This window comes from Penicillium cosmopolitanum (genome assembly GCF_028827165.1).
Source record: "Penicillium cosmopolitanum strain IBT 29677 chromosome Unknown utg000005l:1.0-4006212.0:1.0-4009387.0, whole genome shotgun sequence".
NCBI lineage: Eukaryota > Fungi > Ascomycota > Eurotiomycetes > Eurotiales > Aspergillaceae > Penicillium > Penicillium cosmopolitanum.
This window is the reverse complement of record NW_026622675.1, coordinates 2485591-2512526: the sequence shown is the minus strand read 5'-3', so window position 1 is coordinate 2512526 and position 26936 is coordinate 2485591. Positions and strand designations below refer to the sequence as shown.

General features: G+C 49.8%; 11 protein-coding genes across 11 annotated transcripts; 7 read left to right on the top strand and 4 right to left on the bottom strand.

Moving 5' to 3' along the window:
* Positions 1–437: 437 nt before the first annotated feature.
* On the bottom strand, positions 438–1958 carry N7509_003946 (TFIIH/NER complex subunit SSL1; the record flags this gene model as incomplete). Its single annotated transcript, XM_056628583.1, has 3 exons — positions 438–1230; positions 1315–1650; positions 1744–1958. 3 exons carry the CDS (start codon positions 1956–1958, stop codon positions 438–440), a joined length of 1344 nt encoding a protein of 447 aa, XP_056491317.1.
* A 285-nt stretch (positions 1959–2243) lies between these two features.
* Positions 2244–6054, top strand: N7509_003945 (M1 family metallopeptidase; the record flags this gene model as incomplete). The annotated part of the gene is made up of 12 exons (XM_056628582.1): positions 2244–2485; positions 2790–2959; positions 3036–3460; positions 3528–3749; positions 3810–3927; positions 3991–4107; positions 4162–4187; positions 4250–4460; positions 4529–4599; positions 4664–5106; positions 5184–5396; positions 5460–6054. 12 exons carry the CDS (start codon positions 2244–2246, stop codon positions 6052–6054), a joined length of 2853 nt encoding a protein of 950 aa, XP_056491316.1.
* A 504-nt stretch (positions 6055–6558) lies between these two features.
* On the top strand, positions 6559–7694 carry N7509_003944 (Rab family GTPase YPT1; the record flags this gene model as incomplete). Its single annotated transcript, XM_056628581.1, has 5 exons — positions 6559–6569; positions 6834–6957; positions 7039–7086; positions 7155–7382; positions 7500–7694. The coding sequence occupies 5 exons, from the start codon at positions 6559–6561 to the stop codon at positions 7692–7694; spliced, it is 606 nt and encodes a 201-aa protein (XP_056491315.1).
* Positions 7695–8839: 1145 nt separating this feature from the next.
* Positions 8840–9973, top strand: pmp47 (putative peroxisomal membrane protein Pmp47; the record flags this gene model as incomplete). The annotated part of the gene is made up of 4 exons (XM_056628580.1): positions 8840–8964; positions 9049–9133; positions 9177–9777; positions 9858–9973. 4 exons carry the CDS (start codon positions 8840–8842, stop codon positions 9971–9973), a joined length of 927 nt encoding a protein of 308 aa, XP_056491314.1.
* A 934-nt stretch (positions 9974–10907) lies between these two features.
* N7509_003942 (WD repeat protein) lies at positions 10908–12960 on the top strand (the record flags this gene model as incomplete). Its single annotated transcript, XM_056628579.1, has 2 exons — positions 10908–12570; positions 12716–12960. 2 exons carry the CDS (start codon positions 10908–10910, stop codon positions 12958–12960), a joined length of 1908 nt encoding a protein of 635 aa, XP_056491313.1.
* Positions 12961–13691: 731 nt separating this feature from the next.
* On the bottom strand, positions 13692–15527 carry N7509_003941 (Zn(II)2Cys6 transcription factor; the record flags this gene model as incomplete). The annotated part of the gene is made up of 1 exon (XM_056628578.1): positions 13692–15527. The coding sequence occupies one exon, from the start codon at positions 15525–15527 to the stop codon at positions 13692–13694; it is 1836 nt and encodes a 611-aa protein (XP_056491312.1).
* Positions 15528–16415: 888 nt separating this feature from the next.
* N7509_003940 (FAD-dependent oxidoreductase) lies at positions 16416–17682 on the bottom strand (the record flags this gene model as incomplete). The annotated part of the gene is made up of 2 exons (XM_056628577.1): positions 16416–17555; positions 17635–17682. 2 exons carry the CDS (start codon positions 17680–17682, stop codon positions 16416–16418), a joined length of 1188 nt encoding a protein of 395 aa, XP_056491311.1.
* An 805-nt stretch (positions 17683–18487) lies between these two features.
* N7509_003939 (oxidoreductase, short chain dehydrogenase/reductase family) lies at positions 18488–19294 on the top strand (the record flags this gene model as incomplete). Its single annotated transcript, XM_056628576.1, has 1 exon — positions 18488–19294. One exon carries the CDS (start codon positions 18488–18490, stop codon positions 19292–19294), a length of 807 nt encoding a protein of 268 aa, XP_056491310.1.
* A 1966-nt stretch (positions 19295–21260) lies between these two features.
* N7509_003938 (uncharacterized protein) lies at positions 21261–21983 on the top strand (the record flags this gene model as incomplete). The annotated part of the gene is made up of 1 exon (XM_056628575.1): positions 21261–21983. The coding sequence occupies one exon, from the start codon at positions 21261–21263 to the stop codon at positions 21981–21983; it is 723 nt and encodes a 240-aa protein (XP_056491309.1).
* A 419-nt stretch (positions 21984–22402) lies between these two features.
* N7509_003937 (uncharacterized protein) lies at positions 22403–23357 on the bottom strand (the record flags this gene model as incomplete). The annotated part of the gene is made up of 3 exons (XM_056628574.1): positions 22403–22608; positions 22708–22800; positions 22904–23357. The coding sequence occupies 3 exons, from the start codon at positions 23355–23357 to the stop codon at positions 22403–22405; spliced, it is 753 nt and encodes a 250-aa protein (XP_056491308.1).
* An 808-nt stretch (positions 23358–24165) lies between these two features.
* N7509_003936 (phosphate-sensing transcription factor PHO4) lies at positions 24166–26439 on the top strand (the record flags this gene model as incomplete). Its single annotated transcript, XM_056628573.1, has 3 exons — positions 24166–24711; positions 24779–25823; positions 25895–26439. The coding sequence occupies 3 exons, from the start codon at positions 24166–24168 to the stop codon at positions 26437–26439; spliced, it is 2136 nt and encodes a 711-aa protein (XP_056491307.1).
* Between the last annotated feature and the right edge of the window lie 497 nt (positions 26440–26936).

The window sequence follows — 26936 nt, the reverse complement described above, 5'->3', positions numbered from 1 at the left end:
CATTGGACTTCTCCAGTTCATCATCTTTGTCCTAATAAGTCTCACTTTGATCAAGACCGGCAAAGCATTTCATTCTGTAGTGTCGACATGTCAAACTTCGTCTCCGCCTGACCTTTGCACCAAAATTCATCGCTGTGCTTTTTCAAGGCAGGGAGTATTTCGTCTAATTCCCCACCTTTTTTGCTCCATAAGACTGCCGATATATGGATCTTAAAAATATAGCAAGTCTTGAACTATATCATTTCAATGAGATTTTATAGCCTAGATAGCCTCTTGATGCTTTATATTCTAGGGTGTCTTGTTTGAAGACTCGAACTTCTGTCACCCAATGTATGTACAATATTGAACTCCACCCCCAACCCTAACCCATTCCACAAAATCCTGTTAACGACGCCAAAATATGCAACCCTTCACAAAGCAACTTTCAAGTTGACTCCTCAAGCCGTCGTGTCCATCCCATCAGACGTAATCGGCACATCGTCAGGAACACGCATGCTTTTACTCTGACACCCAGGACAGTTATGAACAACTTCATGGGCGAAGAGATCACAGTCAATGCAGAAATGGTTCCCACAAGCGGTACATTCATACCGACTGCTAGCACTCATCCCCTTGGCGTGATTCTCAGCCGTATACCACTGATCTTCTGGCGGTACTGGCGGGAATTGAAGCCCACAAGCAAAGCAAGCCGAGCTTATTGAAGCCCGACTCCACGGAACTTCGACCCAATTGATCAACGGGAAGAGATGATGATAAGAGCGCGCAAGATGGGTAGATAGAATCAAAGTCAGACCGCAAGATGGACATTCAGCCGGTAGACTGCAGACCTTGCTGCCGCAACGAGAGCATAGATATCCACCCCGAGACGGCTTTGAGTGGCAGGCGCAGAGGGAAGGGTCTGCTTCCACAGTACGCGATGGGAATCCCATCATTAGTAAGGAACTGGCGTTTCGTTTTTTGGAATACGTTGCTGGAGGCGTTGTTACTTCCATCATTAATTCGCGGAAGTGTTGCTCGTTCAGAGCGACGCCGTACGCTGTCTCGTCGCCTCCATTGGTTCTTGTGCAGAGTTCACGGCAGATGGCGACTTGTGCGGCTAGACCGACGATTCGTACTCGTACTTTGTCGGTGATAAGGGTGTTGATGGTTTGGTGGATATCCCCGGGGTCTGATGAAAGTAGAGAACCGAAGATGACCAGTACCTCTCGGGTACCGTGACTTGGTGTGTGGCTATAATTTAGGAGTCAGCTTCTTGTCAAGTGGTATGGCTAGGTTCTCCTGCAGGGTAAAGTCGGGGAAGGGAAGAAAGCGTACAAAAGAGCGCCACGGGCCATCTCGAGGCCATTTTGCAAACTCGGAAGACCCTTGGGATCTTGTGTTCTGAGATTCTGAATAGATGCAATGTGTTCTGTCGGGTTTCCACTCATATCACTGACGCGAAAAGCCAACCCATCCCTCAGGCCCAGAACGCCGAGCTGAGAGATGGGATTCTGTTCAAAGAACTCTCGAACAAATTCCTGCGCATATCGTAGGGACAAGAGGTATCTGGTCGGGCGGAGATCCTTTTCCGACATCGACTGTGAGAGGTCCAGGATCAAGATGAGGTGTCGTATGATGCCGCGTTGCAGAGGAGTCGTATCTTTCAACAGCCTGCGCCAAAGTCAAAGTCATTAGCAATCTGCGGAGAAGGGTATAACGAAGATGAAGACTGGGGATCTGGATCTGGATCTGGATCTGGATTACCTCTTCCGCTTGCCTGCCTCTAATAGTCCTTCTACCGTCGAGCTGATGGTGCCATCTGCGCCCTCAACCAAGGTCTCCCAAGTCCTGGAGAGCTCCCACTCCGCGGCACCGCGTTGCTTCCTTTTCCCAGATCGTGTCCGATCGTTCCGGGAGACCTGAAGATCATCCTCGTCTTCAGTCACATCTCCCACATATTCCTCGTCGGAGTCGGCCATGGTGGCGGGTGGTTGTGCCGTATCGGAGTTCGGAGTGAAGGTGGATTGGAAAGCTTGGGGGAGATAATCGCTGCTGCTAGTTAACTCTTAGTTTAGCGGCGAGAGGAGGGTCCAAGCTCCCGACGGGACTCCGTTAGACACGAGACACCAGACAACCTCTTCGAATTAAGCGCTCCTTGGGAAATTGGTAATTGAGACAGCCACTCAAGGTATTCCAAGGTCAACGGGTTGCAATTACCCGGAAAGTAACAGACCGAGGATAACCGTAGTGTTGCTAACGCCGCGATGTGGGGGAGAAGATCCATTGCGGCGTCGAGACGCGCTGCACTCGAGGTCCGTCACCGAATCGCTCTCCGCCCCTCCTCCCCCTCTTTCTTTTCTTCTTTGCCGTCAGTCCCTCGACAGCGTACTCGCCCCAGAATTACATTACCTACCTCAAGGCCTCTTTTCGCAATCACTCCTGTTCGACATTGCTCCGCCGAAGTTCGCATGATGGCGTCCTCCGATCGAGATACTCTCCCCGACGTGTAAGTGATGGCGACATATGGAAATCAACCCCGCACCTTTTTTCTCTCCTTAGAAGTGGTGGAAATACCCAGGAGGCTATACTGGTCATGCCTTTTAGTCGATCCGGTGGAATCCTATCCAATATCATCTGTTTCTGAAGGCTTGTCTTGTCAAGTATGGAGCTCGATCTAGGAAGATCATCTGGCAGTGGGCCAGCTTCAATGCTATTTGATCCACTTGTGGCATTGCGCCATATCTTGCACATCTCCAATTCATGGTCACTTTTATCTCGCCTGAGTCCATACTGATGTGATGCTTCTATAGGGCCAAGCCTGTCAACTACCACGTTTCTCTCTTCGACCTACAACTTGGTGGATCCTGGGAGTACAAGGGCATTATCAAAGTCGATACCAAAATCACCCGTGCCACTAAGGAAATTGTTCTGAACTCGAAGGATATCACCGTGCAAAGCGCGGAAGTTTTCGGCCAAGATGGTATGTGCTAGCGAAGAAGTACCTCGTTTGGTCAACTTGTACAGATGGCTGATACTTGAGATTCGCATCAATTCAGGAACCCAACTGGCAAAAGCAACCGATATTTCATACGACAAGACCTCGGAACGTGTTTCCCTCAAGTTCTCTCTGGATCTTGCGCCATCCGACGTTGTGCTTTCCATCAACTTCACCGGAACCATGAATAACGTGATGGCGGGATTTTACCGCTCAAAGTACACGCCCGTAGGAGAAGCAGGACCTGGCGCTCCCAAGGAGGGAGATTTCTATTACATGCTTAGCACTCAATTTGAGTCCTGCGATGCTCGGAGGGCCTTCCCTTGCTTTGACGAACCGAACCTCAAGGCCACTTTCGATTTCGAGATCGAAATCCCCAAGGGTCAGACTGCACTTAGCAACATGCCTGTCAAGTCGGAAAGAGATGGAAGCAGTGCCGATTTGAAGTTTGTTACTTTCGAAAAGACCCCGGTTATGAGCACATACGTGAGTTACATAGGCTGCTAGAAACAAGCAAGCCATTGGACATTTCACTAATGCGTGGACTATATAGCTTCTCGCTTGGGCCGTGGGTGACTTCGAATATGTTGAGGCTATGACTGAGCGCAAGTACAAGGGCAAGAGCATCCCCGTTCGGGTCTACACAACTCGCGGCTTGAAGGACCAGGCTCGTTTTGCTCTGGAATGTGCCCACCGCACCGTTGACTATTTCTCGGAAATTTTCGAGATCGAGTATCCTTTGCCCAAGGCGGATCTTCTGGCTGTACACGAGTTTGTATGTGGACTCCATTCTCTATCATTCAACGCATCCAAACTAATCTTGACCAATTTATAGGCCATGGGCGCCATGGAGAACTGGGGTCTCGTCACTTATCGGACAACGGCTGTCCTCTTCGATGAAGGCAAATCCGACAATCGCTACAAGAACCGCATCGCCTACGTGGTTGCACACGGTATGCTCCAGCCAAACTTCCTCTTGAAATTTATTACATTTTTGTCTAATATATCTACCATAGAACTGGCCCACCAATGGTTCGGTAACCTTGTCACCATGGATTGGTGGAATGAGCTTTGGCTCAACGAAGGCTTTGCCACTTGGGTTGGCTGGCTGGCTGTTGATCATTTCTATCCGGGTAAGCATCATATGAAGCGCAAAATGTCAAAGGCGGTCTCTAACACATGTATAGAATGGAATGTTTGGTCTCAGTTTGTTGTACGCAATAACCGAGGTATCTCCCGCTTGCCCTGAAGATCATTATTGACATTGTACCACAGGCTGAAGGTGTTCAACAAGCATTCCATCTCGACTCGCTGCGAGCATCTCACCCCATAGAGGTGCCCGTTCGAAACGCCCTTGAAGTCGACCAGATTTTCGATCACATCAGCTACCTGAAGGGAAGCTCTGTCATCCGCATGCTGAGTGTTCATCTCGGCCAGGAGAGATTCCTTCGTGGCGTCGCTGATTACCTGAAGTCCCACGCATACGGTATGTGATTTATACGACGATTAATATTACCCTGAGTTTTGACTAATACTTGGTTTTCTTTTCTCAAGGTAATGCCACCACAAACGATCTGTGGTCTGCTCTGAGCAAGGCTTCGGGACAGGATGTTCACGGATTTATGGTAACTTGAGCGTCACGCCCCAGCTCAAAGAAGCGTTACAACTGACACGTGTATCACAACCTAGGACCCCTGGATTCGCAAGATTGGATTCCCCGTCGTCACAGTCGCGGAAGAACCTGGTCAGATTAGCGTCCGCCAGAACCGATTCCTGTCTACTGGCGATGCGAAGCCCGAGGAGGACGAGACCACCTGGTGGATTCCTCTCGGTATCAAGTCTGGCGATAAGCTGGCCAATGTGGACACTCGTGCCCTCACCGCGAAATCCGACAATGTCGCAGGTGCCGGCAGTGACGGATTCTACAAGATCAACAAGGATCTGTCTGGATTCTACCGTACAAACTACCCGCCTGCACGCCTTGAGAAGTTGGGCCAGTCTCTTGGTCTTCTGAGTACCGAGGACAAGATCGGATTGCTCGGAGATGCTGCTGCTCTTGCAGTCTCTGGCGAGGGCACCACGCCAGCTCTGTTGGCCCTGCTCGAGGGATTCAAGGATGAGTCGAACTACCTGTAAGCGACACTGGGATAAGATCTACAGGAGATCTTTTGCAATGCGCAGTCACTGACTTTTTTTTTCAATCTATTAGTGTCTGGTCCCAAGTGTCTTCTTCTTTGGCGAACCTCCGCTCCGTTTTCGCCCAGAACGAGCAGGTCGCTGCTGGCTTGAAGCAGTTCACTCAGAAGCTGGCTAGCCCAACTGCTGAGAAAGTCGGTTGGGAATTCAAGCCCAATGAGGACTACCTCGTCATTCAGCTTCGCAAGCTCCTGATTTCCATGACCGGTAACAGTGGCAACGCTAGGTAAGTCTTTCCTTGCTTCTCTATTACTTTTTCCATAATTGCTGACGAGCTTCGTCCCGGCAGCACCGTCGTCGAGGCCAAACGCCGTTTCGACCTCTGGGCCACCGGCCAAGACAAGACCGCCATCCACACCAACCTCCGATCAGCAATCTTCAGCCTCAATGTTTCAGAGGGTGGTCGTAAGGAATACGACGCCGTCAAGGAGGAATACCTCCGAACGGACTCCGTCGATGGCAAGGAGATTTGCCTGTCTGCCATGGGCCGTACAAAGGACGCCGCACTGGTGCAAGATTACCTGAACTTCGTCTTCTCCGACAAGGTGGCGATTCAAGATATCCATAACGGCGCAGTTTCCCTAGCCGCGAATGCCAAGATGCGTCATCTCCTCTGGGAGTACATCAAGACGAACTGGGACATGGTGGAGTCGCGTTTGTCGTCCAACAACGTTGTCTTTGAGCGATTCATTCGCATGGGTCTGTCCAAGTTTGCTGATCACCAGATCGGCGATGACATCGCTGCATTCTTCACGAATAAGAACACTGGTGCTTATGCTCGGGCCCTTGTTATTGTTTCGGATAATATCCGGACCAACGCTTCCTACAAGGAACGCGATCAAGCTCTGGCTCTGGAATGGCTGCGAGCTCATGGGTACGCGTGAACAGGGAGGTGGCAACTTGGCAAGAGTGTGAGTAATATGGGCTTGCGATGATCGGGAGATCACCTGCCACGAGCAAGTGAGGATCCCACGAGGCTGTGGTGCATGGGATCTGAGTACTTGAGTACTCCGTAGAAGGACCTGGGTCATGTAGTTAGTCTCAAGCAAGCCAAAGACGAAACAGCTTTCGTATAATCAGTTTTCCTATGATCAGCATTCACATAATCAGCTTCACATAAAATTAAATTAAATTGTATAATTGTATCACTCCTGCTCCGCAGTGTGCAGGGGATCAAAGCACAGGCACAAGCACAAGCAAAGGCGGTGGCCGCTGAAACAAAGCTGCGCATCAGGTGCGCCTGGCCTCCTGCACCTCCTATCATTTCAGGCGTTCATCATTCAGTCCCCTCCACCAACCCCCATCTTTCATCTCTCGTCTCTTGGCTATATCCGTCCTGATCTGGTGCTTTGGACTTTCTACTCGATTCCTCAACACACCAAATCATCATGAACCCCGAGTGGTAAGTCCCACTGCTCCGTTTATTTTGAAACCTCCCTCTCCGTGTCCAGACCGGGCTCCGCCACCCAAACTCGTTTCTTTGGCATCGCCCGCGCCTGGTTGGGGTTGGGGTTTGGGGTTGAGGTTGAGGTTATTCTTTGCGGTTGAACTAACTAACGTGTGCTTTACTTTACAGAGTATCTCCATCCTGCTGTCCCACCATCATCGCAACCCCATCCCATCTCGCCGATCTGATCAGCCTTACCTAACCTCACCGAAATAGATACGACTACCTCTTCAAGCTCCTCCTCATCGGAGACTCCGGTGTTGGAAAGTCTTGCTTGCTGCTTCGTTTCGCCGACGATACCTACACTGAGAGCTACATCTCGACTATCGGTGTTGACTTCGTACGTTTGAGTTGAAACTCTTGGTCCCGTCCCCGCGGGGCTACCGGTGAAATAACAATGTAATGCTAACGCACGTCGCAGAAAATTCGCACTATCGAACTCGATGGCAAGACCGTGAAACTTCAGATTGTATGAGAATTTTATCTTCAGATCAGGCATGGATATGTGGAGCGATCTAGCTAACGCGCGCATTCTAGTGGGACACTGCTGGCCAGGAGCGTTTCCGTACCATCACATCGTCTTACTACCGTGGTGCCCACGGTATCTGTGTTGTGTACGATGTGACCGACATGGACTCTTTCAACAACGTCAAGCAGTGGCTTCAAGAGATTGACCGATACGCCACCGAGGGTGTCAACAAGCTGCTTGTCGGCAACAAGAGCGATATGGAGGACAAGAAGGTCGTGGAGTACACCGTCGCGAAGGTATGCACCTGCCCCTGCACCTCTTTCTACTTTTCTTTCTTCCGCCCTGCATCAGTTCGGGATAAGCCTTCTGGTCAACTTACATGTGCTAACTTGTTTTTTTTTTTTTGTCTATAGGAATTTGCTGACAGCCTGGGAATCCCCTTCCTCGAGACCTCTGCCAAGAACGCCTCCAACGTTGAGCAGGCTTTCTTGACAATGGCCCGACAGATCAAGGAGCGCATGGGAACGGCCACTGTCAACAACAAGCCCACTGTGCAGGTTGGCCAAGGCCAGGGCGTCCAGTCCGGATCCGCTGGCGGCTGCTGCTAGACGATATGACCTGACCTGACCCTGTGCAGTTGCGGTGTTTTCATTTGGCGCAATGTTACATCATGAATGAGGGTTTCCCAAGCGGGCGTGGTATCTCATCGGCTAGCCAGGCTTCCCATGTCACACACACCTGCGACAGTCGGTATTTCCAGTAGGAATACCGAAGATGAGGCAGGACAGGACAGGACGAGGCGAGGCTTGCCCATTCGTTTTGCGCGAGTGCCACCGCTCCGGGAAGGCTCTACCTTTCTTCCTCTCTTCCTGTGCTTTAGACGGCCCTGCGTTCTATCGTTCTTCGATTTGCTTCGTGATTACCGCCGGTGTTTTCTCTTCCCTGGCCGCATCTGATCTGTTTTGGCCCTTCATTCCCTGTTCTCCACCCCCTTTACCTCCTTGACCTCCTTTTTCTTTTATTCTCTTTTTATTTTCTTTTGTCTTGTAGGTTGGATTCATCTCTTCTGAATGAATTAATGGCGACGACTGTTGTGTTTCTCTAGGAATTCTTCTTTTTGCTACATCGTATCAGTGTATCAGTGTATCAGTGTATCAGCTGGTTGTAAATCCGTCCCCTGGGACTTGTAGTTAGTCGCTGCATTCTACAGAGGCTCGACCATTTTCCATATGACCATATGACAATGTCCCCTGTAAAGCAAAGCCGTGGAGCCAGGAGCGTGATCTGATCTGATCTGATCACATGCAAGACTCGGGGCCCCGGGCTTCATAATTCGATACCTCTCCTAGCGTCAAACTGCCAGTTGAACGTTCAGTGGGGACTTGCGCGCCTCAGCTTCACGCTAATTCTCCATGTGGAAGGGGGACAGGCAATCGAATCGACAAGTATACACGGGTTGTCAGGACTGTCACGGCCGTTTCGGAATGCGCTGTGGAGTTGGCCGGCAGCCGAGGCACAACACTCGGCAAAACGTCATGAACTCCCTCTTTCCCTCCAAGCCGAATCATTATCGCGCCCTTTTCTCCTGACCATAAGACATTAGGGGTTTTCTTTTGATTTTACCTCCTTAACATACCCATCCGCTCCTTATTGTCTCTTGACCTAACACCTTTCCGTGATCTTTGATCCCTCAAACCCGCAACACCTCCGCCATCCTTTCGGAAATCCATCCAGGAAGAACCATCAAGCCATCATGTCTCAACAGCGTGACCAAAAGCCCGCGCCAGCTCCAGCGCCCTCTACAGCCATCCAGCAAAGCGATAACATCGCACACGCACTGGCCGGCGCCGGAGGTGGAATTCTCTCAATGGTTTTGACGTACGCTACCACCCCCGCACTACTCCATCTCCATCTCCCTTCCCCATGGGACACACATAACTGAGATCCACTCTTCCCCAACAGATATCCATTAATCACCCTCTCGACACGAGCCCAAGTCGAGTCCAAGCGAGCACACTCCACAGCCCTGGATGCCGTCCGCCGCATCGTCCAGCGCGAAGGTATCGCCGGCCTCTACTCGGGTCTGAGAGTCCGCACTATTCGGAATAAGCGTCACAAACTTCGTCTACTACTATTGGTACGAATGGACGCGCTCCACCTTCGAAAAAGCAGCCATCACAGCCGGCCGCGCTAAAAAGCTCACAACAATCGAGTCCATGATTGCCGGCGCCATCGCAGGTAGCGCGACGGTCCTAATCACCAACCCTATCTGGGTCATCAATACCCGCATGACGGCGCGCAAGTCGGAGTCTGAGGAACAGGGTCTTCCTGGTGCGCCGAAGAAGGCTAAGGCTTCCACTTTCAATACCTTGATGCAGCTTCTTCGTGAGGAGGGGCCTAAGGCGCTGTTCGCGGGTGTACTGCCTGCTCTGGTCCTTGTCATCAATCCGATTCTTCAGTATACTATTTTCGAACAGTTGAAGAATATGGTTGAGCGGCGACGACGAATGACGCCTAAGGATGCCTTTTATCTGGGTGCGCTGGGTAAGATCTTGGCTACTAGTATCACGTACCCTTACATTACTATTAAGAGTCGTGCGCATGTGGCTAGCAAGGATGGGCCTAAGGAGAGCTTGAATGGTAGTCTGAAGCGGATTATTAATGAGGAGGGGTGGAAGGGTCTTTACAAGGGTGAGTTTTGAGTTGTTGACCGGAGTGGTGTGCTGTGCCAAGTGGGACAAAGCCCTTGCTAATGTTATTTTTCTACACAGGAATTGGCCCTAAGGTTACCCAGAGTGCTATCACTGCCGCATTCCTCTTCGCCTTCAAGGATGTTCTCTATGATACCATGGTCTCGATGCGCAAGCGTAGGGCTATTGGTAAGTAAGTTGAATGCCAACAGAGAAGCCGTGCATGCGCGTAAATTTGGCCGTCAAGGATCGCCAAACATAAAACATCACGACATGCTTGTTCGAACACGCTATTCTTGTTCCTCGACTCGACTAGACAACAATCAAAAGGGAACTGACTGTCCCTTTTTTTCTCCTCTCTGTGGGGAGCTCAGAAGCCAGAAGCTTACGAGCTAGGGCCAGACCGACGATGCCTTTGTTGCCGGATTGTAAATATATTTTATTTTTTGATATACCTCTCTATCTTCTTCTTTTTGTTAATTCGAATTTTATAATGTTTCCAAAATGTGTACTCTTATTATTTATTACTTCGTTTTTACGGTTTACTACTTTATGTACAAGGCAGATGCGATGTGGTTGGTATCTTTCCGCTCTTCCTTCCTCATTCACTTCACTTTGCCGGCACCCGGAGATCTCAACCTCCTCACCACCCATATGCACCCCATCTCATACTCGGGGACTTGATCCTCATACCCTCGGTTCACTTTGCCATACCGGTTCCTCCAGTCCGCATGTGCCATATCTCAAGCTCGGAGGCTTGAGTCTCATACCTTCGAATTAGCTTTGGTTCCTCCTGGTGAGAGAACACCCATCCTGATATCTCGGAGTATTCCCTGGTTGTCTAACCTTTTATAGCTCATTATGTCTTCTCAAGTTGCAGTGCATGAGGGAAACAGCTCTCCAGTCTCTGGGGAGTCTACATCTCGACGAGTGTCTCGGCAAAGTACTCGAAACTCAAGGTCACTCGCTCACTCCCCGCGTAAGATACGTCCTTCTTCCGGGATACCCTCCAAACTGCCGTCATCTATCACGTACCCTCGTCTCATAAGCCTGAAATTCCCTGATCGGAAGCGTGTTCGAAATCTTTTTCAAGAAATCCATGGGAGACTTGACATTCCGATCTACGCTACAATGACTTCAAAACTCGAGCCGTGGAGATGGTGGAAAGGCGCATCAGACGATGTCGTGAGCCTCGCATGGTCAGCAGATGGGACAAAATTTGCTGCGGGTGCCATCTCGCAGGATCAATACAATCGCAAAAACAATCTGGTTCTCGGCGATCTCACCCGCAATTCCTTAACTGAGATACCTGGTCATTGCATGACACCTCACACAGCCTCGAGCATTCCTCCATTCAATGATGATTATCGATGGACGACAGTCACTCACTCGGAATGGATCGGACAACAGTTGTTTACTGCGAGTTACGACAAAACCGTCAAGATCTGGGATATCGATCAAAGTGCCACCTGTGTCGAAACTCTGAAGCATGATTCCGAGGTTATAGGAATGGCTTACTCAACGCATGCGCCAAAACTTCTGGCAACTGCTTCTAAGTCGTTCGATCTGTGGGATCTTCGGGACAGGACTCGCCGCATCTCCCTCCCTGTCCAGAGAGCACCTCGTCAAAAGACGAATCTAGTTGCCACGGACATTGCCTGGGGTCAAGAATCTGCCGCGGGACGTTTGGTAGTAGGGGGTATGGGTGTGGCGGAAAGACCTGATGAAATTCAAGAGCCTCTTGGAGGTCATCTTCAGGTCTGGGGTATCGAAGAATCGTCCATATCCACCCGGAAAGTTGTACCAAACTCACAGCACATATTTAATATCGCCTGGAGCCCCACTGAGGTGCAATTTGCGACTGCAAGTTCAACATTAGGATTGCCGCTTCCTCGCGACACTCGCACGGTGGTACAGGTCTATGACTTATCGAGCCACAGCTCGGTAGTCACCAGCAGATTCCCTTGCCCAGCATATGACATCAACCAGGTGACATTCTGCCCGACGGGCTTCTATATCACTGCCAGTTGTACCGATGGAAGTACATATGTATGGGATGAGCGAATTCCGGACAAGATGCTCCACAAGTTGTCACACGGTCCTTCGGTACTGCCAGTCAGCCTGGAATACCACCAGCTGGAGAATGATGATTATGGTGTTGGAGCTGCTTTGTGGGGTACGACCATTGACCAGTTCTATACCGGTAGTTCAGATGGTGTTCTGAAACAGTGGGACATTCGACGCTCCCCCGAGGATGTCTTAGTGGGGAACACTGCAAGTTTCACCGCAGGGATAACGAGAGGACTCTTCTCGGACGATAAATCTCATCTTCTTATCGGCGAAGCTGGTGGAGGAATTCACGTTCTCTCATCAGGACCCTGCTCAGATCCTGAACCGGCCGAGATGGAATTCTTCCACGCTCCTGCATCCGCGTACTACGAGTATCAATCGTCACCGTTGCTCATTTCGTATGCAAACGAGCTTCTGCACTCTGGTCAACTTTCGTTACACCCAGTGTACGGCCCAATCCAGGGACCACGATATGTTGGACCCTATGCTGCCTGGGCTCGAGGCCTTAAGCAAGGACAGAATCCAAGAAATGTCCCACTACTGGAGAAGTACCGACTACGCCAATTTGACGGACCACCTGTCAAGGACCGACACAATCTTGACAATGAAGCAAAGACAAATGTCCAAGCGTTTTTTGATATTGCGAAGGCTCGCTCCCAGCTGGTCAATCATATTCAGCGTGAGCGTGGGAAAGATCGCAATGGAGGTGGCATCAGCAAAAGCGGTACCTCGAGCTCTGCCTCCAGCTGTCCTTCATCAGCTTCAAAGAGGTCAACGCCAAAGTCGAAGACAAGGACAAAGACAGGGACAGTACAGAAGGCAAAACGCGATACCAAAAAAAAGAATTAACGCTGTCATCACTAAATTAGGTGAGGGAATCATTGATCTAACAATTGCCTCGAATTGCACCGACACCCCGATTATCGATTTAACAATCGATGCCCCTATTATTGATTTGACCTCCGAAACAGAAGGGTCATCCTCGTTCATTGATCCGTGTCCGGCTTTATCGGAGTGTAAATGCAGCAGCGAAGATATGGAAGAAGATTACTGGTGGCCGGAGAACAAATTCGTTGATGCTAATATTCCTCGACGGCTTGATGTATGGGAATGATCGGGGAAATGCGCGCACGCGTGCCTGTGTATGGCGAGAGCTGATGTGAGAAGGGATACGGGTGGAATCGCGGTTTCCTTATTATCTCTTATGGTTATGCTCCAGTCATGTAAGTGAACAGCTCCTTTGCTAGGACAATGAAAGCACTTATTACAGAACGTTGAAGAAAAGCCTTTCATGAAAGATAAAATCGCTTGTCAACTTGAACCCCCGATATCAAGGGCTACATTTGGATAACTACCCTCGTACTCGACCATTTCTTTTGTTGGTATGTTACGCGTTGCTAACTGGTCACGTTGAGTGGTCAGACGGTTGGTCATCAACTTACCAGGTGTGACGTTATCCTTGGTCGTACGTGATATCTATCACTCGTAATCCTTAAGTATCGACTCTCAATTGTACCGTTGCTGGGCAAAGCCTTACACGGGCTCGGATCCTATTGAGTAGCTTCGAAATGATGTGCCAGATAGAGCGCCAAGTAGGTCAGTCCGAAGAGCTCCCCTAATTGTAGGATATTTGTCACAAGAGATGAGACTGAAGGAAGAACAACCCGAAAGGTATCCGGTAGTAACTTAGATTGATTGATCACGAAGAACTAGATACATGCGCGTAAATGAGCGTCCCTTTATATCTGGTCCCTTGCATCGCCCGATGATAAGAGATACCGGGAAAACAATCATGACCTCATAGGCTGGACGGTATAAAAGAGAACAAAAGGCAATTGGGAGATGTTAGATGCCCTGCAGTGAGAAATCATCCCACATAAGGGATGCAAAAAGGGGATCCCAATCGGAAAGACTGGCATCCAACACGGAAGCTGAGGCCATGGATTCTTCCGGGATCCATTGATTCGTGGCCCACGCTTTTGAACGAAGCGTTGAAAGCCTCATCAGGTTGTAATGTAAATCTGTTGAAAGGGTTGAAAAGCATGCTTCGACCGTCACGCGGATCGTAGTTGATTCGGCAGACAGGGGATTTTGGATAAGATCCTGCAGCAAAATGGCGCAAGGGTGTATAGCATTAAAGTGATTCAGAACCCAGCGGTAGCATGTTAAGGCGGGGTCGGTGAAACTAGCCAAGAAAGCTTCGATATAGTCTTGACAAGCCCGAATGGCCCTCGGTCTGGAATCCCGGGGCCATTGTGTAGATCGCAAGAATGGCTGATGAAGAATATAAACCATTTTTGAACAACACATCCGTTGACTTAGATCAATGAATCTATCAAGTGCCGCGATATGAGGCAGCTGATGATCCTCAGCCTCGTCAGTACAGGTCTGGGCGGCTTCCTCGCCCAGTTTCCGGATCACGGCATAAATCGGCTGACGGGTGCCATATATTTCATACAAAATTTTCGACATCACAACGCTTACCCGCGAGATAGTACTGATCAGCTTGCGATACGACCTGCCTTCACTGTTGATGACCTTCACGTCGAAAGTTCCATGATGTACTATTGGTGGCAGCGCATGAGACACAGAATAGGAGACTTCCAGAGCATGAATTGACCACCATAACACCCGCTTCAAGTCAGCCTCACAACGTGGCAAACCAAAGGAGGATGGATCTCGATGGAGACCAAGAGATTGCGCTACTCGCAAGAGGACACATAACGGACCAGGATCAAGAAATGCGTTTTCTTCCGCGGAGCTCGGCGTTGCAAGGAGGTATGCAGCTCGCACGGTATCAAGGCATGGACGGAGAGGGTAGTCAGATAATGAAAGGAAAAGCTCCGTCATGTTTCGCCAAGTTGACGCTGGGGTTAGACTCGGCGATCGGAGCTCCCCAGAAGCAGTTATTGAACAGGTTGCTGTGTAGCAAATCGCTGCCACCTGCGCCAGGAAGGTTGGCGGGGCTTTCTGCTGCCGTCGGAAGGTATGAAGAGATTTTGTGATCTTAAAAATATCAAAAATAGGATGCCAGAAATGACAATGGTTTGAGTACCACGAAATGAGGTAATCTACCTCGTGATTTTGAAGGAAAGCGTCGAGGTTTTCTGCTGGTATATTTACGTGACGTTGGACATATCCAGGTGGTGAAGCTAACTCGCATGATCCTGTCACATCCGAACTTATTTCTTCTCCAGACAGAGGTGTCGTAACTTCGAAATTTTCTGTCGCGGTCATCCATGACAAACTCGAGTAATACCGAGACTGGATGTTGTTGCCGGCTCTGAGATGACCTAGCTGATTGAGTCGGACCGTAGCGTCCATCTTCTGCGGGGCGCCCTCATATGGACTGGCAGGTTGGTCATTTATAGGTGGAGGATCGGACTTCTTAAAGGGATCAAACAAGTCTCCTATCTCGGCGTCACTGGCTTGGTAGCTGCAAGTGCGATGATGCGCTAAGCACTTCTGACAACGAGGTTTAGATTGATCGCATTTGGTTTTTCTCGACCGACATTGGTAACATGCTTGTATTTCACGGTTTCTCATAATTCTTCGCCGGTTCAGATCTAGTCGTGCAAACCCAGGCACATTCGAGAGCTTGCGTTTCCCGCCACCATGAAGGCGAGCGACGCTATCTTGTTCTACCCGCTTAGATTCCAGGTGGTTGTTCGACCCGGACATTATGCTGCATAGCCCAGCGGACCAATTCTTCCTCCAAGGGTATTCGACAGATGGCAGTCCATTTGAAGACGTGAAGACTTTTGCGTCATTTGGTCATTTTTATGGGAGATTCCACGGTTAGCCCAGAATGGAAAGTTTCTCGGCCGGCCCATGACGATCCCTACCAAATACGGTCTCAAGGCACAAATATCTTAATGTATTCTTCATGGATTCACAAGCCAAGAATCGAATTCTCTCTCAAGTCACGGAGCATAACTACGCTCGATACGGTGCAGAGCGTCACACCGACTGCAGGTTTGGTGATGCGTGGCGCTAACTATGGGGCAAACGTGAAGGGATATACGAGTGATAGGCGACCAGCGTGAATATGTACTATAGTAGAAAACATCAAACATCACATGTACCTAGAAGGCTTTTCTATCTGAAATTTCATACGCGCAAGGAAATGAGATTTGATTTGTCAACTCGGCATCAGTAGTGTCCGAGGTAGTCCGAGGTGCATAAAGTAAAAGAAATCTAAGTATTCGATTTTCATTATATCCCTGAAAGCGGCCGAGAGAATTACTACTTCAGGAATTGTATCATACTGAGGACCGAGTAACCTGAGGCACTCAGGTGCCGACTCTACCCGCACCACTTCGTATGTAGATAGCCTCAGTATCCTTCATCCAATCTACACCCGCTTCGTGCACCCCACGGTTCATCTCATCTGCTCGGTATCGGATGGTAGCATCCGCACCTCCCAGTATATCACTTCACGGAGCCATTGGCTAAATCGAACCATTTGAAAAGTAATAAATCTTGTATTTTTGGAATGACATTATGACAAGGTGTGAGCAGTAATCCATGAGGCAATATCTTCATCCATGGTCGGTAGATACAGCCATGTTAGATCATCGGATGGCTGCTCGTACTGACTGTGATCCCCATTCCTTGTTCCAGAACCAATCTCTGGGACTTGGACAGCCTCTTCTTGTTTGTTTCATCGGTCATCTTGAGAATTGCATCGATTCTAGGTTGGCGCAGATTCCACCAGAAGTCTAGCGTCTTGTTGAGGGATGTCGGGCCATGTAAAGAGCTCAATAGAACAGCTAGCGTAGAAGCGTCCTCCAGTGCTTGATTGACACCTTGGCCTGAGGAAGGAGGCATTGCATGGGCCGCGTCGCCAATGAGAATGACCCGTCCAGCTGACGATGCCCAGCGTGGAAGCTTCGGCATACGGTAGAACGGCCAGAGTAGTAGCCCCTCTTTCCTTGTTGACAGTAGTTCCATGAGATATTTTGCTGGAAGCCCCCATCGCTCGTAATCCTTACACATCAGAGCGTAAAGTTTGTCTTTGTCTTCCGCCAAGGCGTTCCAGCCAGCACGATCAAGTGCCGGATGAGGAAATTGTCGACCAACCATCAAATCGGATCCATCATGCAGTTCGGGAATCATGAATAAAGCCCCCGGATCATCTTGAATGGTGCAAGATTTCTCGGCTTCTTCAATCAGCCACGGAACACGATCTGTTGGTAGATGACCGTAGATACAGATCAGACCCATGTAGTCAGGTACCGCCGAGGTAAGATGCTTGCGCACGGTCGAGTGAATTCCATCAGCCCCAATCAACAAGGAGGCGCGCTCCGTTCGACCGCTGACGAGGAAGGTAACACTATCTTCGGCCTCCTCAATCACCTTTTCAAATTTCACATCGTACTCAACACGGACGGAATGCTCTTTCAAAACCGCTCTTAATTCTTGCTTCAGGGCCTGGCGGTAAATTCGAAGCCCTTTGTACCCATAGAGTCTTTCCATGGCCAGATTTGTCTTATTCACTGTGGTACCTTCGGCGTCTTTCAAGACATGGTACTCTGTCTGATAACTCTGGGTTGCCACCCGCGGCAGAATACCAAGTCTATCAAGGACACGACATCCGTTTGGTCCTAAAGTCACTCCACTGCCAAATGTCTCAGAATCTTCGCTCCTAGACTCGTATATTCGGCAAGGAATGCCTCTTCGGCTGAGAGCAATTGCAAGAGCAGCTCCCTATTTGATCGTCAGATCAAATAATTGAAAGGCAAATGAAAATTTCAAGCACCCGGGTCTCCAATAGAAAATGACTTACGCCGAGTCCGGCGCCAATAATAGCGACATCGCTTAGTACATCCGCCATATTAGCCACCGTTTTGTATCAGTTGTATTATGGGTATGAATGTAAAGGATAGCCTGAAGAGCAGGGCGGGGTTTTATACCTCAAAATTCTCATACAGTCATGAGCTCTTGATGTGAATTGTCCTTCTGCGGCCGAGAAAATTGCTCTTCGGGTCAACTATCCATTTATGTTCAACAACACGTCAGCTATATAGACATGGCTTGGTGATCATCACTAAGTTCCGAATGCTCGGACTTTCAGATTCATTAAAAATCGGTTCATAAACAGTCCGAGACTATTCAATGTGGATATGTATGCTTCGAGACACAGTCTTCTTGGGGTATTGAGTTTGAATTGAAAGCAAATTCAAAGGGCAGATGTGGTGGAGACTTCCATTCCGAGTGATATCGGTGAGCGTATTATTGATCTTCGTATGATAATATGGACCTCGTGAGAGCACGACAAATGTATAATTCCATAAATACACAATGTCAAATTGCAATTTAGACACACTCAGCACGTATAATGCCTCCGTTCATGACGTGTACGTGAAACCCACCCGAGATTTTCTCGGTGTCTTGCTATTTTAGGAAACTTTAACGGCCGATGATCAGTCCAGTATCTTGTGGCTTGTCGGTTATCAAACATTTAAATTGTCACCGTTTATCAATTGCAGTAACACAAAAAATAGCAACAATAGCTCTCATTCCCCCTCTGTGCTTCTTCTGTTGAAGGTGAGCTTTTTCTTGGCTAACTCGTGGAACATTGCTAATACCATGGGCAAAGAAATTCGCTCAAGATACCATTCCCATTGCATCTTTTCAACATGAGTGAGATAAAGTTCAAGTCCATCAACAAGCTTCAGGGCTCTCGAGTGGTTCTTTTTGGCGGAACCCTTGGTATTGGTCTTGCTGTCGCGGCCGCTGCCTTGGAGCATGGCGCTTCTGTCTTTGTCACAAGCTCGAAACAAGCTCACGTCGATTCGGCCATATCGGACTTGAAGCAGTCTTACCCTACGGAGGAATTTTATCGGCGCATTGACGGAGCTGTATGCGATCTCGGGTCTGTCGAGACGTTGGAACAGAATCTCGTACAGCTTTTTGAACGTGCGACCAACGGTAGTACAGATGGTATGGAACGACTCGTTGATCATGTCGTCTTTACTGCAGGAGATCTTCTCCAGGTTGTACCCCTCCAAGACTCCACAGCAGAGTCCATTGTCAAGTCAGGAACGGTCCGTTTTCTGGCTCCCTTGATAATTGGAAAGCTCGCCCCACGGTACTTGCGCATCTCGAATCGCTCCTCAATCACGATCACAGCCGGGTCCATGGCACGGCGACCGGACAAAGGCTGGTCCGTCCTCGCCGCATTCGCATCTGGCCAGGAGGGCATGCGTCTTGGCATGGGGAAAGACCTGGCACCTATCAGGGTCAATGTGGTATCCCCGGGAGTCGTGCAGACCCCGCTTCTAAGCCGGTTGTCGGAGGAGGACAAACGGAGATGGCAAGATGTTCTCCTCACTGGAGAGTTGGGTTGGCCCGAGGATGTGGCCGAGGCGTACATCTACTCAATGAAGGACCGGTCTGCTACAGGAGCGTTGATTGACAGTAGTGACGGCCGGATATTCAACTGAGAAAAGAATAAGGTTGGGCTCATGCATGGATGTTTTGGATACATGGTGTGGAATATTTGGAACTATATGAAGCCACAACAGTTATGTACTCGCATGGATGAGTATTTAGTTTACGTTCGAACGACATCTAGCTTAGCTAGTAGGGTGAAACAAATTCTTACCGTGTACTCAGGGGTTTCTTGGTATTAGGAAATGCGCGTGATTTAGAGTGGAGACTGTTGTCTAGCCAATATTATCTAATAAACACCCTAGATCTTTCACTATTATTAACAAAAAAATGAATTAATGAATCCGTTTACCATACTGTACTCGGATTCCTAAGACATCCACTTAGTTGGTTAATCGCCGGCTACAAGTTTGCTTGCCTATTGACCCTTGTGTTTTCTCCAGTCATCGGCTAGTCGATGATATTCCGTTTATTCTACTAACACCTGTCGTAGAAAGCACCGTTGAGTTAACTTGCAAATGTACCCGTTGCGTTTTATCGTATATCAACATCATTTCTCTCTTCAATCGGTGTAAAGACACAATATTCTTGCCAGTTAACCACATATTCTTCATATTGCCCGAGTCCAATTTATATTTCTAATATTGATTACTCATTCTAGATCCTACATCTTATACCACGAGACACTCACGTTTGTGGAATCATATACGACCCAAGAATATAGGACACAGTTCCCAGCCACGCTATTAATTTGCTCCCAGGGGTGAGAATTATAATTCTCGGAGGGCCTACAGCTCCTTGGAGTGAACTGTATAGCTCCGGGAATGAGAGGTGGTGTCCTGGGAGTTTTGGTTACTACTCCTAGGAATAATTTATAGCGTGCCTGGGAGCGCAAAACCTAGAACCAAATATCACCTAGCACAGATCCAGACCTCACTGAATGTTTAGATCAAGAAGGCGAGCCAAATGCCACCTCTGTATGCAGTACCATATGGCGTATAGCCTTTCGTAGGGCTTGTGCTCTTCAGTGATATCTCACGTGTAGGTATTGCTCTCAAGAGGACCCTCACAAGACAATTTTTCTCTCGAAACAAAATTCTTAATACGTTGAGCAATAGCCCATCATTGTATTGTTGTGATCGCTTTCTTATAATGAAACACACACAATTCTCTGTTCGTTAGTATATATGCAGAACTTGAATCGGGAGATGCCTCTCGGGTGGAGGAAACTGTCCTGAGATGTATGTATATCGTTGTATCTATGCGGATACTTGCATGCCAAGCTTCCCCGCCCAACATAGAAAGTGGCAAAGAACTTGACCAAACTTGAAAGCCACAATTAGAACCCTGGAAGTAATACACTATACTCCGTAGGCAGGTGCATTAATTCAAGGGTGCGTAGAACATTCCAAATCCACCAAGTATGACGTCGCACTGCCACAATGGCGACGGAGCACAGCCACCAATTGCGTTGCCTGCGGGAATGTGCCCGCTTACTCCGTACTGATTACTCCATAAAGCCAAGGGCCAAGAACCCAACTAGTCCCGGTCGTTTATAGTCCCGTTCCATTCCACCTCCTCCCTCTCTCCTCCCACCTTTTCAATCCCTCAATCTTACTTCAAGTTTTCTCCCTACCATACAGAGAACCCCTTCTTTCCCTTCATTCCATCCATCGTCAGTGTCACTTTATGTCGTCCTTTGCCCCGCCCCCCGGGCCTCCCCCACCCTCCGTCCCGGACGGTTGGAAAGCACAATATGACGATCGCTACAAGGCCTGGTACGTCCAGCTTCCCTTCCCTGACCAACCCAACCTTCCAAGAAACGCCAAACTAACACAATCACCCCAGGTTCTTCGTCAACCTCGCAACCGGAAAATCCCAATGGGATAACCCACAAACAACCTCCGCCCCTCCAGGCCCTCCCCCACCCTCAACCTCAGAGCTCCCACCATACGAACAAAGCGGTCCCGCCGACCCATCCGCCCTAGCAAGCGCCAGCGCAGGAGAAAGAAAAGCGCCATGGCCTCGAATAACCCCTACAACCCCGCCAACGGGCCCTCGGGACCCCACGGCAGTTCCAGCATGGATGAAGACGCTAAACTAGCTGCCAAGCTCCAAGCCGAGGAAGATGCTCGCGCGGGGACCCGAGACGTCGGAGGAGGGGGGCCAGGTGCTTCATCGGACTATTACAATAACAACAATGCCCAGCCGCAGTCGAACACTCCCCCCTACGCTGGCGGATCACAAAGTCAAAGTCCGATGCCGGAGCAGAAGCGCAGTAAGGGTGGGTTTTTGAGTAAATTGATGGGCAAGGCTTCTGGTAGCTCGGGTATGGGTTCAAGTTCATCACGACCATACCAGCAACAACAGCAGCAGTATTATCCGCAGCAGCAGGGTGGTTATGGTGGTGGGTATGGTGGTGGTTATCCCCAACAAGGCCCGCCTATGGGATACGGTGGATATCCCCAGCAGGGAGGATATGGGGGCTACCCGCAGCAGGGATATGGTGGTGGATATCCCCCGCAGCAGGGGTATTATCAGCAACAGCCGCAGCGGAGAACGGGTGGTGGTGGAATGGGGACGGCTGGTGCGGCGGCACTGGGTGTTGGTGGTGGGTTGTTGGGTGGAATGTTGATTGCGGATGCGATTGATGATCATGAGGATCATGACAATTATGATAATGGTGGTGGGTATGATGATGGTGGTGGTGGTGGTGATTTTGATGGTGGTGGTGATTTCTAGATGATTTGCTTTGCTTTGCGTCGCTTTGCATTTCGTCGCATGGCTTTGCTTTGCTTTTGGATTGCTATTGCTTCAGTTGAGTCGAGTTGAGTTCTTATGGGTTCGGCGTACATATGGTATCGGGTATCAGCTCCGGTGGAGGTAAACTGTGGAATTTCCTGCGTTTACCTTATTTGTTCTGCTATTTTGCTTTTTGCTTGCTTTTTTTTCGGTCTTTCAAGCCGCGCATCGATGTATCATGATTTACGTTTATGGGATATGAGGCAAATTTTTCCAATCGAGTCACTCTGGACCTTATTGTATAACGAGTAACTTAACTGTACATTATCAAGCAGGAATTTAGAATTTGATAGGCTTTAAACAGCCATAAATCAAACCAAACCAAACCAGTGCAGTATCTGGTCAATATCTTCGACCCTCTAAGCACGTCGCCGCGCAGAACCACCAGATTCCCGACCCGTAGCACCACCGCTACCCTCCGCATTGGCAGCGGGACTGGGCTTAGGCGTGGTACCAGCCATCCAACCGGCCAGATCAAAGCCGCCGCCAGCCATGGCGCTACTAGCACCTGAGATGGGCGAAGAGCGTTGCTGTTGCTCGAATTCGGCGCGCATTTCGGGGTCCACTGATGATATGTTAGAAGGGAATTCTATTCTGAATGTGTCTGTTTGTGGGTGGGTGGGTGGGTGGGTGTAAGAAAGATATTTGTGAGGGAAGCACGTACTGTTCTCCATGAGTTTCGGCATGCCGAGGGTGAAGACGAGGGCGACGATGGCGAGGAGAATCATTGGGTTCTTGACGAGGCTGAGGGGTGAGACTAGGAGATTTATATGTTAATATACAGTGCTGTACAGTACTTGATACCCTCACGGCCGGGGGCGGGGGGAAGAGGAAGGAGAGTCCATGGAATGAATACTCACATTTAGCACGCTCCTCATAGAAACCCTTCCGACCCAGAATCTTCGCCTCAACGACCACATTGGTGGTTCTCTTATTGGCGACGTCGACGACATATTTCTCCGCGCCACGATTATCCCAGGGGTTACCGCGGAAAGTCTCCCAGATACCCAAGATAGACCCGTCGGCCGCAACGTCGACGCGGTAGGGGGCGAAGACGAATCCGGCGGAGCGAATTTCCAAGATATATGACTCGGGTGCGCCGGAGGGAATGTTTCGGAAGACTAGGGTTGAAGAGCGGGTGAGGGGTGTCGTTAGGATATGGTCATGTCGGTCCTCTTGGGGGAGGGTGGTGAGGGTGGCATGAGTAGTTGCGGGGAGGACGTGAGGGTTTGGCAGGTTTGTTGAGGGGGGAATGCTGATTGTGAGGGATGCAGCTGCGAGCTGGAAAAGCAGTGCGAAGATGAAGACCAGCATTGTGGTGGTGGTGGGGAGTGGACAACAACGGTGGGGGAGATGTCAACTGGGAAGTGAAGCCGATGCTGGCAATATAGCAAGGCCAAGGCCAAGGCAAATGGCAGCTAAGGTCCAAGGGTGCAGTATAGTGGGGGGGTCAGGTAGATGGGTGTGGTTTAGAGGTAACACGTGACATGCACCTGATCCTCACGTGACCTGCATCTGACAATGCCAAGACCAGACCCAGATGTACCCAGATTTGCTCGGGGAAAAAGCATTTCGCTCTCCACTCGGCACTTTGGGAAAAAGATTTGGTGGAGAGTGGCAAGTGGACTGTGTGGGTTTGTATGCTGAGATCTTGGGGATTGGAAATGGGGTACTATTGCAGTATAATATTACATCGGTTGAATACCAATATAAAGTTGCCTAGATCGTAAAATGACTAGGCGATCTCATGATGCACTCAGTCTTCCTCGCATACGCGCCTCTAGCGCGTTAAGGACCAAAAAAGAAAAAGGCCGGTAACATCAACCGTCTCCGCCCGAGGCGAGCACCTCTCCACCCACTCTCTAGTCCTTCTCTAGCCCAGAGTTCTCGGTTCCTCTGGTTCACTCCCTGGTTCACCCACCCCTCTCCCCTTGTCTCCCCTGACATCGCTGTGACTCTCTCTTTTCTTTATCCTGCCTGGTATTGGGGATTTCAATCTCACTTGCTTATCTCTTCATCGTGAAGTGATACCCCCGCCCGCCCCTCTCCGATTGGCCTCATTAAAAAAGTGTGCGAGAGACCACTCTGGGGCCAGCAAAAAAGACACACAAGAGACGCCATTATGGAGCAGCAACCCGCCATGTCTTGGCCTGAACAGTTACAGGAAAATCCCCTCATTGCCCCGCCAGGAGATGATGAGTTCTCCAATTTCCTGGAGTTCAATATGCACTTCCCCGATCTTGAGGGGCACGGGCCAGGACCAGCACCAGGACAGGAACACTCACATTCTCAGCTGCAGCAGCAACATGTCCTTGTTCCTCCCACCACCTCCGCTCCCGAGATGTCCTCCGACCCACGATCGCATCCATTTACATCAATGGAAGGACTGGCTATGGATTTCACCGGTCATCCCACCATGTCGCAGCCGCAGCAGTCACAGTCGCACGCACACCCCGGCCCGATACCTTATTCGACCCCCAGCATGACCCCGGGATTCTGTGCCCAGGATGCCTCACAGTCTTCGGCAAATCACTCCTACATGCAGGGACAACAAGCTATTCCTCCGACCCCTAATAGCATGGAGTTACACGGCAATGCCGCCCGGTACTCCCATCAGGACGACCATTCGGAGATGTACGATCGCTACTCGCGTATCAATGAGGAGCAGGTATGTGTTAGACCCCTGAACAATTGACCCTTCTTTTCCCTCCGACCTCTTCCTAACCTTAAACCAGGCACTTTACACCCCGCTAGTATCTCCCGCGATGACTCCGCTGGAGAACCAATTCCGCCTGCCCGAATATACGATACCCGGAGAATACTTCACTCCCCTCACTTCACCTGCTCTCGAGGCACAAAATTCCAGCAGTTCTAATAATGCCTACGCATACCACGCTCGCCAGGTATCAGACGTGGGCTTCGTCCCGTCAAGTGCCGAAGTCAACTTCCTCCCAGGAACCTCTATGCCACCATCCCCTAGTATCATCCGCAAGACCAACCGCCGGCGGGGGTCCACAGCTGCTTCCTCGCGGATTCCCGGTGGCAGGAGTAAGGTCAAACAATCGCCTTCACTCCGTGCGCAGAATCAGCGCAGCAAGGGGAAGTCGACACCAACCTCGGAGGAGTTCTACAACAGCCTAACACATGAATTGGCCAAGCCGCAAAATCATGATGTGCGCTCTCTACAAGTAAGCAGCACTGAAGGATCGGGTCAGGATTCCGTTTCGCCAGAGCCCTTGTCCGAACCTCTGATGCCCCCACCAGCTCTGCCAGCGCCCCGAAGATCCCCTGTTATCGCAGCGCAACCACCCCAGTCTCCCGGAACCGCTGCCACCCCGGCAACCTTGATGCGCATTCAGCGTTCGCAGCATGCCCTAGAATCCTCGGGACAGTTCGGCGGAGCGCAATTGGAAAGCCATGACGAACTCATGGAGGATATTTCTCTTCCAGAGGCCGCCGCGCCGGCCTTGCAGCCACGTCCTCAGATCAACCGCATCGACACGAGTATCCGCACGAGTGCGCCCAGCCCGGCAATCTCTGCCAATTTGACTCCTTCCTTGGATCCCAGGTCTGCCGCAACAGACAGAACGGGATCTGTTGCTTTGAGTCCACGTACAATGGCCATGCCATCGCCCAGTGGACCGGTACCGAAACGATCAGACCCATCCCGATCGTCGATCTCCAGTCGGAAACGCCCCAGCGTGAGCTCCACACACGCAAGCCCTCAATTGCGGCCAAAGATTAGTCCCAGCATCCAGCCGATGATGCGTGGTAGCGACAGTAAGTGAAACTAGTCCGTTCACGCCACGCCTTGAAATCTTGACACTAACAATTCTCCCCCCGCGGTACAGGTTTGACACAAGACGCAATTTACCTAGCTTCCAAGTCAAATTACCAGCACATCTTAGACGGAACATTACCATCAGGCGTCTCATACCCAGAAACACTCGCGGAGAACTTAAGTTCCAAGCGCACGAACCACAAACTCGCCGAGCAAGGGCGTCGAAACAGAATCAACAACGCTTTAAAGGAAATCGAGGCATTAATTCCACCCGAATTTGTCCAAGCCAAACAGGCCAAAGAGGCTGCTTTAACTGGTATCAAGCCTAGTGACAAGGAGAAGGAAAAGCCCGCCAATCAAGCCATCAGCAAAGCCAGTGCCGTGGAAATGGCCATTGATTATATCAAGGCTTTGAAACTTACTCTCGAGCAAACTACCACGAAGCTGGTTGAGGCCGAGGCTAAGCTGGCTAGCAGTGCTTCTCCCGTCAATGGCAATGGCAATTCCAGTGCCAATGAGATCTCTTCGGATAGTACTGGTACTACCACCCCGGTAGGCGAGTCAACGAATACTGCTGGTTCAGTCTCGGAAACGAATGGTTCTTTGTCAACTTGAGTGTGATGTGAATGTGAATGTGAATGTACGCCAAAATGGGATGGGATGGGATGGGATGGGATGGGGAATTCGGTTCGGCTTATGGCTTAGTCTTTACCTTTTCTCTTTCTCTTACTCTTACACTTTCTTACTCTTCCTTTCTTTTTTCCTTTTGAATGTTTGTTTCTATAATTTACGGACGGGGTTCAAGGTTCCAGGTTCCGGGTTCCAGGTTCAGCGCAACTGGATTCTTCGGAGTCGGATTTTGAACGATTATTTCTCGTGCTTTTCTGCGAACGCGTGATGAATTTTTTTTTTTCTTCGGTTCAGGGTTTGGTTTGGGTTTGATTGGTTTGGGTGGTCTGGTAGCGTCGGTGTTGCATCTTTTTCTCTTTTCTCTTTTTCGGGTGGTGGTTTTTGTCTTTCGCCCTTGCGATTGATTGATGTCTGCTATTGATGTCACTGATTTATGCCTCATTTTCACCACATGCTTACTGCAAAGGCAAATTTTAACTCTA